The sequence below is a fragment of the Oncorhynchus keta genome, chromosome 2 (genome assembly GCF_023373465.1).
Source record: "Oncorhynchus keta strain PuntledgeMale-10-30-2019 chromosome 2, Oket_V2, whole genome shotgun sequence".
Taxonomy (NCBI): Eukaryota; Metazoa; Chordata; class Actinopteri; order Salmoniformes; family Salmonidae; genus Oncorhynchus; species Oncorhynchus keta.
The window spans coordinates 49375437-49389652 of record NC_068422.1 but is presented as its reverse complement, the minus strand read 5'-3'; the positions used below and the strand labels follow the sequence as shown (position 1 = coordinate 49389652).

The 14216-nt window shown below is 40.3% G+C and overlaps 1 protein-coding gene across 1 annotated transcript; it reads right to left on the bottom strand.

Moving 5' to 3' along the window:
* Positions 1-813: 813 nt before the first annotated feature.
* Positions 814-5862, bottom strand: LOC118401982 (homeobox protein EMX2). Its single transcript, XM_035799739.2, has 3 exons — positions 5029-5862; positions 3536-3720; positions 814-1974 (listed from the first exon to the last, which is right to left on the bottom strand). The coding sequence occupies exons 1-3, from the start codon at positions 5414-5416 to the stop codon at positions 1801-1803; spliced, it is 747 nt and encodes a 248-aa protein (XP_035655632.1). The 5' UTR covers positions 5417-5862; the 3' UTR covers positions 814-1800.
* Positions 5863-14216: the final 8354 nt, after the last annotated feature.

Sequence of the window (14216 nt, the reverse complement as noted above, 5' to 3'; positions counted from 1 at the left end):
GGATTTGACACATTTCTGAGATAACTAGTGTAAATAGTTTTCCTATGTGCCTTGTTATTTTTGAGTCATTTATAATGAACGATGTGGGTAGGCTATATAAAAGGTCTCACATAGATGTAAAAACTATTTTTACATTTTAAAAAAAATAATATGCTTTTCTTTTTTCGCCACACAAGCATAATAAGGCTGCACATAAATGAGAAGAGTAGCCTAGGCATGGATTGATGTTGTTTTGTGGGAAGAGCGTGTGTATATCTGTGGCTGTACGAGACAAGATATTAAACAAAGATCCCATTTTGCTGCACATTGCAACCTTCTCTTATCGCTTCTTGAGGGGTAGTCAGATTGTACTAAATTATGTCCAACCAAACCCCATTGGATCCACGGATTAAGAGATTAACGTGGACCACTGGGCAATGCATCCCCTTTCCCCCTCATATTACTCCCATGATAATTGCCCAAACTGATTTGCACTTTCACAAAAGCTCGTAGGACTCTTTGTCGCCTGAGCAGACCAGACGCTGCCCCTCTCGGAAAAACAACCATGCACTTGCTACAGAAAAAAAATCTTGCGTTCTCTCGTAATAGCATGATTTATAAGTTACTTTAACAAGCCTCCACATTGTCTGGATTCCCTCTGAAATGTGTCATAGAGCTACCTCAAGTGTAGGCTACTTGAGAGACTGGTATGACCAAAATCAAGATATAGGCTATGAAGCGAGTGATTGGTGACAGCGGGTATATAAAATGTCAAGATAGGAAAGCTGCTCGTAAATCAAAACCATTAGGCCTACTTTTACTCTGCGCGCAACATATTGATAAAACTTTATTGACAAAATATTGACAATTACATACTTCTTGGAAGTATACTTTGTGTTAAAATTGTAGCAAACTTAACACAAACACAAAATTATGTACATTCTGGTAAAGGAGGGTTTAACAGAAACATTAACTTTTTGTTGGACCATCTCTGTACATGGAAACGCTCAGTGCTTGAAGTTCTCTCGCCTCTATGGCTGTCAATTCTTGCATTAGTCCTTCGTGGCAACTCTCACGGGGGGGGTCAAGTCTTGACAATATGCTCGGGCCAGAATAAACAGAGACATGGTAAAGCTTGGGTTTAAGGAGTGTCTTGGATACTTTCCCTTTAAGTACTTCATATGTGGTTTGATAAACTTTTATAAAGTTTTCGAAATTCATTTCCATTTGTGTTTTCTTTAAAAACACTATAACGCAGCACTGCTACTTCATACTGTTTTCACAATCACTTTAACACGATAATCATTAATTAAAAGACTGCACACTTTGTAAAAAGGAAGAAGCACAACATCTCTGAGATTGAGTAAAAACAAAGTTGTGCTTTGAAAAAATAACCAAATTATAACAACTACCAGAAAGTCCATGCAATTCAAGTTTTACAAAAACAGTTTTGTATTTTGGTATCTTGAGTGGAAACGTTCATATTTAGAAACTTTCAGAAGTGCAAATTTCCAATGTGAATTGGAGATTCATTTTTGGAAGGTTCGTGGGAGATTGTAGTGGTGGGTTGGTGCGTGGAAGGGGGACAGGTAAGTGGACTGCGATACTGTCGATCACTTTCGCCTGGGCAATTTGATACGCATTGACAGACCCATGGTGACAGCAGTGCCACCAATCTGAATTCTCTCACCCTCAGCTGCCGATCTCCGAAGAATCGAAATGTGACATTAGCTTAACCCTCTCCCTGTACACAGCATCCTTAGCCACGTCATACTTCACGCCACGCGGCTGTCACAGGTTCAAACAATTTAGTAGGCTATTTTAATCGTCTGAAGTGACGTCAATTTCCTCGGGACTTCCCGATCCTTGTTTTGTTGCAAGTCTCCATCGGTTTATGTGATGGGTCCCCTTCTTCTTCTGTTGCGAATCTGAACCCTCCTCCTCCAACTTTTGCCGTTTGAACTTAGTTCTTCGGTTCTGAAACCACACTTTTACCTAAGGGAAACAAATAAAGGCTAGAATAAATTCACAAATACTAAACAAAAACCACCCATGTGCGCAAAGTGTGAATTCAAATAGCAGAACCGCAAAAGATAAACATAGGCTCTCATAGATTGCCGTGTGAAAATTTGCCCAATGCTATGGCACTAAAAGCTTTACATTATAGGCTAGAAGTAAGGTTATTTTCCAAGATAAAAAAAATATTTCATGAATAAATGTAGGGGTAGTCCATTCATACCTTTATGGGATAAAGTTTTTTTTTTTTAACTGCATTCATGCTCTAGGTCTATGTCGGTTATAGCCTAGTATAAACACAAGCCAATATACCAGAAATTGATGTCCCTAAGCCTATTGGTCGAAAAAAACATGACGCAAATAGGGCCATGGATATGCAATTGCATAAATGTTTAATTTAATTTATAATCATTTCAAACAATTGTCAAAATCCAGATTTCTTATACATAAACCTGTTAATTTTAAGCCTTTTGTAAATGCATATCAATAGGCTACACTGGGCTATATTCATATCTACAAGCCATTCGTCCGACAGCTTGGCAAGTGAGGTGCATTTAATGTGCTTTCAGTCAGCTAATTGAAGTGGGCGATGGTTCATTTCTTCCTCATTCCCCTCTAATAGCCTCCGTTTAGAGAAGAGCTGGTGGTGACACTGGGACAAAAGACACCGACCGTTCCGCAAGCTGATAGGCACAAATACGATCTTAAATATGGCCAGGAAAATTCATTGAGTCCGGCTCATTCTTTTTAGCGTGCCATAGATCCTATAAAATGGTTAACTGGTTAATTGCCCTCCATTTTGAATGGGGACCTTTTTCTCTCAACCCCGCCTAAAACGAGGTTATAGCCTATGATCATGGATTTGCTCCAACTAAAGCTTCAATGTCAATGGTGTAGCCTATACATTTATTTGTTTGTCTTGTGATTTTGAAAAAATGAATAAACTTGTGTTTTCATTTCTATCGTTTTCCCCCTTCATTTAAATTCTTAAATTAGGCCTAGTCTAGGACATCTTGCTAGATAGATTGGGTCTAGGCCTATATTTAACCATACACTCTTAGAACTGTGTTTGTTTTGGGGTTCTAGAACAATTTGGTTCAGTGAAAATAACCATACAAAAGGGTTATTTAGGCCTAAAGAAGTTATAGTTCTTCCATATATAAAGAAAGCGTTATAACCATTTTTGGTTCTATGCTATATGGAACCTTTCTTCTAAGTATGGCATTTGTGCAGTTTCCCCCAATATACAACATATTATCTGTTTTCAATATATATTTGTATAATTCCCCTAATGTCACGTATAGCTTATGCAATGAGAACTTTGAATTCCCAATAAGTAGCCTAATTATTCCGAGAAAAATTTGCATATTCCAGATTCCGTAGTCTACACAAAAACAGTTATTGTTGTAACCTGTGGGTCATGTCAATTTGCAGCAAACCTGACATGATCGTATTTTAAATCCATTCCCTATTCAACGTAGAACTGATGCGGATTTAACGATAAACCTGTGAATATTAAATTCAGGGAAAATGTTCTTACCTGAGTTTCTGTGAGGCTAAGGGTGTGCGCAAGCTGTTTTCGTTCTGCACCTACGACGTAATGGTTTTTTTCAAATGCGTGCTCAAGCCGCAGAAGTTGCGAAGGTGAAAAAGCTGTCCGAATTCTTTTGGGCTTTCTGGCCAATGCATTGTGCAAAAGGAAGCTCTCCGGGCTTGTTTCGTTACCTGAAAACGACAATGGGAGGGATATTCATTATGAACAATCTTGCAAACTGAGGCTAAAGAGACGATGATGCCATGATCATATTTTGGTTATACGGTAGACTTGGGCCTTCTAACTTTTAACTAAAGTCTACGGCACCACTCAATTGAACATCGAGAACAATTTAGACACAGAAACACCTTGATTTTTTTTTCGACAACAAGAACTTAAACAATAGCAAATTGATACAGTTTATAGTCTTCAAATGGCAACGTCAGGATTATGCAGTAGCTATTTAAGCGGCGATTCTATCCCGTCTTTGGTTATCTTAAAAACACTACACATTGAAAATATAATAGTCTACAATAACAAAGAGTTCTGTGAGCATATAGGCTACCCCTTTTCAAACTTTTATTTTCTACATTACAGGCACTGATATGCTGGAGAATAACACAGGATACATTAACCCAACATTTGTCTTAATTATTAACAAGACACTTGTAACCATTATTCGTTCCAAATTAAAATAAATCGTTTAGTTAGGTCTACTATACAATTTGCACGTCTCAGATACATATGTGCATGCACCAGCATAAAACAATGTTTTCAAATGACAGTCCAATTTGGGGGCGTGTAAATTAATAGTGTGATTTTAAAAGTGCATAGTGTACAATTTCTTAAAACAGCAGTTTTGGCCATAAAAACATAGCCCACAAATATTACCCATAGCATATTCCATGGCACAGACGATTGCAATAAATTACACAGTCTTCTATCAATGTTGATTTGCACTCAGTTTAAACACACACATTTTTAAAACGAGAAAAGGAATTAATAACTTTTTTTTAAGTCAACAATTGTTAAAAAATAACAATCCAATTAATTATATAGATCTACAATTTAGATTTGTATGGTGTTATGATTACTTGTGTTTCAATAAAATGTTTTAGATGCTAAAGGACTTTAAGTCCACACTGCGATTTCTTCAACAAAATGTAAATCATCGGCTACAGGCAAAATACATGTGAACCCGTGTAACCATCTTAAGAAATACTATGCCCTACATTACTGAAAGTAGTCTACTCCAGGTTAACAGTTCTAATTAGCCTATAACAGACAAAAACAGTTTAAACACTTGTTCAAGACACCACAAATATATATTTCGATAGCTCACTGATATTTACGTCACTATATAGCATTCGTGTCTTTATCCTCGTAAATACATGTTATTTAAACTACAGTTAACGAGAAATGCTATGGAAAATCCCAAAAGACAAACAGTACAAATCCGTAATAAATACGTCAAATAGACAAATGCGATCTCAACCTACCTTGGAATCTGTGACCCAAGTACCTATATCTATGTATTAGCCATGGGTAAAAAGTAGAGGGGTCCCTTTGCTGGCTGGCAAAAAGAGGGTGCGGACTATGCGAGGACGAAAGTGGGTGAGCCAAAGCGTGTGGAGGAGGCACCGAATGAACTGGGACACCGGAGTTGTTATGATGTGAGACCGCCTCAGCAAACACCAAGTCCGGATTAGAGTAGACGCCCCTGCCGCTGGAATGAAACCCGTTCAGAAATGGATTCATCTGGCTGGAGTTTGCATAGCTCAGAGCCGCTGGTCGTATGGGTTCCTCTGACCTCGAAACTGGTAGAGGATTATCCTTCGCTACCAACGATTCTATGGTAAAACACCTCTTCGGTGTAGGTTGAAACATGGTTTGATAGTCAAGATTCCCCAGTTTAGAATTTAAGAGGTGCAGGCGTTCTTCGTAAAAATAGGCTACTACTCCACACCGAGAAAGTTTGTCAGCATAAATAACTTTGGAGCAAAGAGTGCAGCAAGAATAGAAGCCAAAGTAACAACAAATCAATTAATAGCCATAAAGGTGGTCGACTGCGCCAGACAATCCATGGATGTGATCGGTTCCTCACAGTTGTGCAAGCGATTTGTTAGTTCATGAGCCTAATTAGCGCTGGAGTCACATAAACAGCTTCCTCTGAAGCCTGTAATGGCATGGTGATTGGTCGCTGCTACTCGCCTTAAGGTTGAGGGAAGAGTCTTTAAGTGCGTCAATAGGAACAGGCACAGAGAGGCGGACTCGAGCAAAACGGAACGGATTCGTTCAGAACCAGATCTTCAGAACATTTTACATACTCATCTGAACCAGTAGAAAAGCTCAAGGTACTTACGTTTGCATTTATGTCTACCGATAAGGCCTGGGGGCAGTTGGTCTTAAAGGGGCCTTCATGTTTATCAGTGTTGATTTTTATGTTGAGGTATAGTGCTAAAATTCGGTTTAACATTTTTTGACATGTGTGATAAATTCTTAGTGTAAAATGTAGCCTACAAACCATTGAACTGGGTGTGTTTACCCATAGCCAGCACATATATTTGTTTAAATAAGGGTCTACCATTTTACATGTAGGCCTACCTTTTAAATTCCATTTTTATTTTCCATTATTATGGTAATTCCAGCATACCCCACCACATACCCTGGCATCGTCTTTCCGTGTTTTCATTTTCTCCAATCCGTTTGTGATTAGTCAAGGATTGAGGTCTCCCCAATTTCTATTGGCTAGAATATTGGAGTAATGGATATTGGATCCACACGACGTTCAGTGCAGTTCGTTTGTTGTATTGACATACCAACTAACGATCCATTCATTTAGGACTACGTAGGCCTACCATATCCAGTGCAAGTCCAACATTCACTGATGAAAACTTTATCATTGGTCATTTGAGGTTTACAAAGCCTGTACCGTAACAATAAAGCCAATCGTAATGTATAACCTAGTATGTACCGCAATAAACTTACATGTTAGTGATATATTCATTATTTTTGCTATTGCTGAATTCCAATGAAAATACGCATGATGTTTTCTTAATCCATTAAACTCGCACTGTTGGAATAAAATAACTGTAGGTTTTTAGTCATTATCATTATTATAAAGCCCATCTTTGGTGACCCACAAGTGTAAGAAAATGCTATCGAGTGCGTGTCCAAAACATTGACATGATCATATACATATGCTTATGTATATCATTATTAATTGTTATTTCATTGTTATTGCCGAGGGTACACTGTAAATTAAATCTAAGATTGACTTTGTATTTTATTCATTTATTACGGATCCCCATTAGCGGCAGCTACTCTTCCTGGGATCCGGCGAAATTATTAAGGCAGTTATACAATTTTAAAAACATTACAATACATTCATAACAGATTTCACAACACACTAAGTGTGTGCCCTCAGGCCCCTACTCCACTACCACATATCTACAAAACAAAATCCATGTGTACGTGTGTGTACAGTGCCTATGTTATCATGTGTGTGTATGCATGTGTCTGTGCCTATGTTTGTGTTGCTTCGCAGATGCATTTTTATCTGTTTTTTTAAATCTGATTATACTGCTTGCATCAGTTACCTGATGTGGAATAGATTTCCATGTAGTCATGGCTCTATGTAACACTGTGCGCCTCCCATAGTCTGTATTGGACTTGGGGATTGTGAAGAGACCTGAGTGGATGCATGGGTGGCTAAACTGTGTGCTAGTCGTTTAAACAGACAGCTCGGTGCTTTCAACATGTCAATATCTCTCAAATACAAGTAGTGATGAAGTCAATCTCTCCTCCACTTTGAGCCAGGAGAGACTGACATGCATATGATTAATGTTTTATCTCTGTGTATATCCAAGGGCCAGCTGTGCTGCCCTGTTCAGAGCCAATTGTAATTTTCCTTTAAAATACATCTGAAAGATTTCGAAGGCTGACTTCAGTTGAACTAATTTTACGCCGGGACACCTCATGATAGTAGGCAACAGGGCCAACCAAGTCTGTGGCATTTCAATTGACTAATAGCAGAATTGGTAGTCATGTCTTCTACGTGAAAACTGGGACGACGGAAACTTTACTGAAGTCAGCAAGTATTGTGTTTATTTGAATCAATTGCAACACCAATACGCATTTGTCATCGTACAACATTGCACCATTTATTGAAGGCCATTGTCTCATTCCGTAGTAATATTGACTGTTTCCCTCCACGGACAGTGTCTTTTTAAAACGTCCTGTGTATACAGTATAGGCCTATGCTTTACATTGGCATTTTATCTGCTGTAGGCCTATGTATCATATTGGGCTATATTACTCAATGAGGAAACTGACGTTTTGAAGGTAGACTGATAAACAGTAGGCTAATGCATTTACTACAGCACTAAAACAAAATATGAGTAATAATAAACAATTATTATTATTATTATTATTATTATTATTATTATTATTATTATTATTATTATCAGTCCATCCGTATTATTGTTACAAAAATGATAATATTATTAGCTGTATAACAATACATTCCCTTATTTATTTAGTAGACATAAGGAATAACTGTGGGTCTACTCACTTTAGTGAAATGATGCAAGATACATATTTTTTTTCGTACAACATAGCAAGTTCCCCCTTATATTACACGGGTCTCATTCTTTAAATGGTTTCTTATTTTAATCCATCCAAGGAACCAGTGATGAAGGAGAGTTGCTCAAAGGCAGTTCAAAAGTGCGTCACCTATTGGTAGAGGTGTCAATGCAGAATATTTAGGCCTACATATGCGGATAATCGTCTGTTTATCGGTGATTAAGAAAAATCTGTATTTTCAGTTGCAGTCTTTTCAGTTGCATATCTGTTTGTAAAGATTATTATGATAAATGTACAGGTTTTTCTTTACAGCATCCGTCACGGATTGTGCGGATTTCCTCTCGGTTTTGACCAATATTCAGTCATGGTGCGCTGCCGGCCTCAAGTGGACGTCTTGTGAAAGTGCACTTGCATTAGGCTATTGTAGGCTTTCACACCATCATTAAAACGTGTAGACTAAATATTTTTTGCAAACGCTTTAAATGTGTTAATTTCAGTTACAAGAAACAACGAGCAAGTGAGAAAAATAGTTTTAAGTATGTATTCGAAGTTGTCCTCATCGAGAAATATATGGTGTCATTGCTTTTTATAGACATTTCTGATATAAGCCTATTTAATTCCCACGAATATGTGTAAATATGAAATATTTCACATAGTAGGCCTAGGCTAGACCTCAAACTATTTTTCAAAAATAATAAAGTAATTGTTGAGTCACCTTTTTAACATAGGCTAATGTTGCATTGACATAGCTAAACTGTAGGGTCACTATAATTTAATATCTTTCCATGTTCATTACATTTAAATGGATGAAAATAGATGTTGAGTAATAATTACAAGCCAACCTTTTTGGAGATAGCCAACAATTTCGGCATAATGCATAATGACTATGCCTATTGAAAAATTACCATGCGTAAACTATTGTTGAATGATAAGGTGCATAGGTAAAGTAGGACCAGTAGATCTAAACCTGCATAGCCTATGAATTATCTGATTTTCAATAGGCTACATGTTAACAGCGTGTCATTTGCACACTGTTCCATTTTTTAAAACTAATTCTGGTGATGAAAACAAAATAAGATAACACATTTGCTAAAAACTTTGCCTATCTTCATAGCCCTGATATTGTAGATTTTGATCAGCCGAGACTTACGAAATTGAATTATCTATACACATTTGACAGCATGGCATAGGTCTTTCTCAAGCCATCTTGAAATAAACCTTAGGCCAGTGTAAACCCTGGGGGGATCCGACTGGGAAAATATGTTTGAAGGATCACCCAACTCAGAATTATAAATCCGTCTTTCAGTTGTTTTGAAAGCACCATAAATTCAGAGAATGCCAGACTTTGATGAAAAAATTAGCCCACGAAGGACCGCCACACCACTTTCCTGTTCAGGTGAGCACAGCACAACATGTCACGCCCTGATCTGTTTCACCTGTCCTTGGGACTGCCTCCACCCCCTCCAGGTGTCGCTTATTTTCCCTGATGTATTTATCCCTGTGTTTCCTGTCTCTCTGTGCCAGTTCATCTTGTATGTTCAAGTCAACCAGCATGTTTTTCCCGTGCGCATGCTTTTCTATTCTCTTTACTAGTCCTCCTGGTTTTGACCTTTGCCTGTTTTTCTGGACTCCATTCCCTCCTGCCTGACCATTCTGCCTGCCCTGACCTCAAGCCCGCCTGCCATTCTGGAACTCTGAATTGGCTTTGACATTTTGCCTTACCATGACCATTCTCTCGCCTACCCCTTTTGTATTGTTAATAAACACTTTGGACTCTAACCATCTGCCTCCTGTGTCTGCATCTGGGTCTCGCCTTGTGCCCTTACACAACAAGATGAGTCCAAAAATGTATTGTACTGTATGCTGCTGCATAAATTATGTAATTTCCCAAGGAGATATGTATACTTTAGCGAAGTGTATGTTGTGTAGTAAGATGTTCATGTGCCTCACCCTAATTATTTGGTTTATTTACCGCTCTTAATTTTGCCTACTTGACTTGGTGGTGCACATGTAGCCTATAACCTGTTTTAGAGAATGTAATCATCGACTATTGTAAGAGCTTTCATTGGCTGCTTATATGCCCCCTTTATTTATCCTACGGTTCTGACTTAGTGTACAGGGACAACACTGTAAGAACGGCCCATGTTCTGAATTCTGTCGCTGTACATTTCAAAGGTGCTAAACAAATAGCTATATTTACTAATGTTACGTCCGTCCTAGCTTGCTCATTAATGTCTTAATTGAAATCGCAATTGTCGTTAAAAAACACATTTGTTAAAGCAAGTCAGCTATATCAGCTATGTTTTTTTTTTAAGGCAGTAAATGAGGCTGAATGAACTGTTTCACTGTCAGACAAGGCTTCGCTCATAGCCAGGTGTAGCAGTGGTAAGATGTTGGGACAGCTTTATGTAGGTTGTTTGTGGCCACCGTTTGTCACCTTTATAGTGCAATTAATGTGTTGTTGTGTAGTGGCTTTGCTGGCATGCATCCCACTTTTTATTTTTGCCTCAACAAGATTTACATTCTAAAATTGCCACTACATTAGGCCTATATTCTACACATTTTCGTATTAGCTCTTTTCGATTTTGGCAGAGGTATTCAGATCCCTTGGATTTCTTCACATTTGATTGTGTTACAAAGTGTTATTAAAATGGATTTACTTGTATTTTTTGTCAATAATATACCCAAATTACTAATGTCAAAGAGGATGAAATATTTAAACATGTTTTAAAGATGAATAAAAAACGAGAAAGTACATTTCCTGAAGAAAATGTAGTGTGCTTGCTAGCTTGTATTTATGGTTCTGAAATAAGTCACAGTAGTGGCAGTGACTGCAGTCGTAATGGTAGTGATTGGTTATAGTTGAAAAAGTAAGTAGATTTAAAAATGTATTGAATGGATAGGATAGCCTGAACATGATGAACATGAAGTTGTTTTTGTGCCTCTAGCTTAAACGGTTCAATAGTTACTTTTGGTGAGTTATTTTATGCTATTCTGCACATTTATATAGATATAATTGATAAAGTTTTAAGAATTGGAAGTTACGATAGCCTGAACATGAGACGGTTGGTGCGATGTCTCGAGCTTGATTGGTTCAAGAGCTGATGTTGGTGGGTTGTATGATGCAAATGTATATAGCTATTAGTTAATCAAATATTTTGGAGAATTTGAAGATAGGATAACATGAGAAATTTGGTTTGGTGTCTCTAGCTTGAATGGTCAAGGAGTTACTGTTGTTGAGTTATTTTATGCAAATTGTTAATATGTCTTTAATAATACATTGGATTTTTACAGCACATTTCTACCAACTGAGGTACTCAAAGCTGCATTGCTTGCGGTTTGCGTTTCTGTATAACACTTTGTGACACCCGCTGATGTAAAAAGGGCTTTATAAATAAATGAGGGGTAAACTCATCTCATACACCACCAATATGTAGCACCCACTTGGGTGATGCACAGCAACCATTTTTTGTGCCAGAACACTCACCACACATCAGCTATCAAGGTGGAGAGTGATACATGCCAGTTAGGAATGAGGGGGTGAATAGGTGGCCATGATGGAAAGGGGCCAGGTTTGGAATTTAGCCATGACACTGTGTTTAACACACCTACTCTTACAATGAGTGCCATATCATTTTTAATGACCACAGAAAGTCTGGACACCTGTTTAACATCCCATCTGAAAGACAACACACTACACAGGGCAATTTCCCCTTCACTGCCCTGGGGCATTGGGATCGCCTTAGACCAGAAGGGAAGAGTGCCCCCTGTTGGCACTCCAACACCACTTCCAGCAGCAGCTGGTCTCCCATTCAGGGACCAACCATGCATAGCTTAAGAGGAAAGCCAGCAGTGGGATGCAGGGGCATCTTACTATATACAGTATATAAAACAAATGAGGGACCTGTTACCATTGTTTTTGTTGTCATAGATTTTGTAACCAAATTAAGCAATTCTATAAATCATGTAGAATGCTCTCATGGAATGTCACTCCTTGAGCATTACATATATGGAGATCACCTGACGGTTGCATGTCAAATTGACCCACTCTTTGATGATGTGCGCAGAACATTGTGTAGCTTTAACCCATAAGCTACTAAATGGGTTCAACATTCTTCAAATTTTTGTTATAACCATAGGCTAATCTGGCGGTGTCAGAGGAAGGCCCTAAAAATTGTCAAAGACTCCAGCCACCCTAGTCGTAGACTGTTCTCTCTGCTACGGCACAGCAAGCGGTACTGGAACGCCAAGTCTAGGTCCAAGAGGCTTCTAAACAGCTTCTAACCCCAAGCCATAAGACTCCTGAACATCTAATCAAATGCTCTGAGACAGGATTGTGTCGAGGCACAGGTCTGTGGAAAGAGTACCACAAAATTTCTGCAGCATTGAAGGTCCCCAAGAACACAGTGGCCTCCATCATTCCTAAATGGAATAAGGTTGGAACCACCAATACGCTTCCTAGAGCTGGCCGCCCAGCCAAACTGAGAAATCTGGGGAGAAGGGTCTTGGTCAGGGATGTGACAAAGAACCCAATGGCCCCTCTGACAGAGATCCAGAGTTCCTCTGTGGAGATGGGAGAACCTTCCAGAAGGTCAACAATGTCTGCAGCACTCCACCAATCAGGCCTTTATGTTAGAGTGGCCAGAAGGAAGCCACTCCTCAGTAAAAAGGCACATGACAGCTCGCTTGGAGTTTGCTAAAAGGCACCTACAGGACTCAGACCATGAGAAACAAGATTCTCTGGTCTGATGAAACCAAGATTGAACTCTTTGGCCTGAATACCCAGCGTCATGTCCCAGCCAACCAGATGCTGGAGAAGCCCCCACGACGCCGTGAGTCCAACAGGCTGCGGACGGAGTATGCCAGGGCCCCCTCGAGGTCGTTGCGTTGTGGGGTCCAACACTAGCAAAGGGACCAGCTGCCACCGGCCTGAGGACTTTGAACGGCCCCATGAAACACGGGCTCAGCTTCCGATAGGACTGGCGGAGGGGCAGGTCCTTTGTAGAAAGCCAGAGCCTGTCATCGGGGTGAAAGACCGGGGCCATACTGCGGTGAAGATCGGTCTGCGTCTTCTGCCGGAACTAATTGTCCACTGCAGGAGCCTCGATCTGACTCCGGTGCCAGGGTGTCAGGGCCAGCTGATAGCCTAGAACACACTGAAAGGGTGTGAGGTTAGTGGAAGAGTGGCGGGGGGAGTTTTCTGCATATTCTGCCCAAGGCAGAAATGCAGCCCACTCACCACGGACGGTCCTGACAGTAACTACGAAGGTACCTACCCAGTTCCTGATTTACCCTTTCCACCTGCCCATTAGATTGGGAACGGTACCCGGAGGTGAGGCTGACCATGACCCCCAGTCGCCATGAAGGCCTTCCAGACACGGGAGGTGAACTGAGGACCGCGGTCAGACACAATGTCCTCCGGGATACCATAGTGTCGGAAGTCGTGAGAGAAGAGAGCCTCCACGGTCTGCAGGGCCGTAGAGAGACCAGGCAGCAGAATCAAATGACAGGCTTAGGAAAACTGGTCCACAATGAACAGGATGGTGGTGTACCCCTCCGAGGGGGGAAGGTCTGTGACAAAGTCCACAGAGAGATGGGACTGGGGTCATTGTGGAACCGGCAGTGGGTGGAGTTTGCCATAGGGGAGGTGTCTTGCTCTGTGCGCAGGAAGAGACATAAACCCGGACGTCCTGGGCCAAGGTGGGCCACTAGTACTTGGCGGAGAGACAGTCAATAGTACGGGCTATACCCGGGTGCCCTGACACAGGTGCTGTGTGTGCCCAGGCAAGGAGACGGTCCCGCACATCAGATGGCACGTAGATTCGCCCCACAGGACAGTGGGCAGGTGAGGGCTCCTGTCACAGGCTCGATGGATATCCGCGTCCACATCACCACAACAGGATCCACAATGCGGGTCAGGGGAATATTGTAGTGCCCGGTGCTGGTGCCGAAGGTGGTCTTCCATTCATCCCCCTCTCTAATGCTCACCAGATTGTAGTCACTGCGTAACCCCAATTTAATACATTTAGTACTAACATAATTTAGGTTAGTATTGTGGAGTAACTACAATGTTGTTGATCCCTCCTCAGCTTTCTCCTATCAC

Coding starts and splice junctions, on each gene's coding strand:
- LOC118401982 (XM_035799739.2), bottom strand. CDS start 5,416: ATGTTTCAACCTACACCGAAGAGGTGTTTTACCATAGAATCGTTGGTA. Junction 3,721..5,028: donor CTTGGGTCACAGATTCCAAG/GTAGGTTGAGAT, acceptor TGTCGTTTTCAG/GTAACGAAACAAGCCCGGAG. Junction 1,975..3,535: donor TTAGCCTCACAGAAACTCAG/GTAAGAACATTT, acceptor TGTTTCCCTTAG/GTAAAAGTGTGGTTTCAGAA.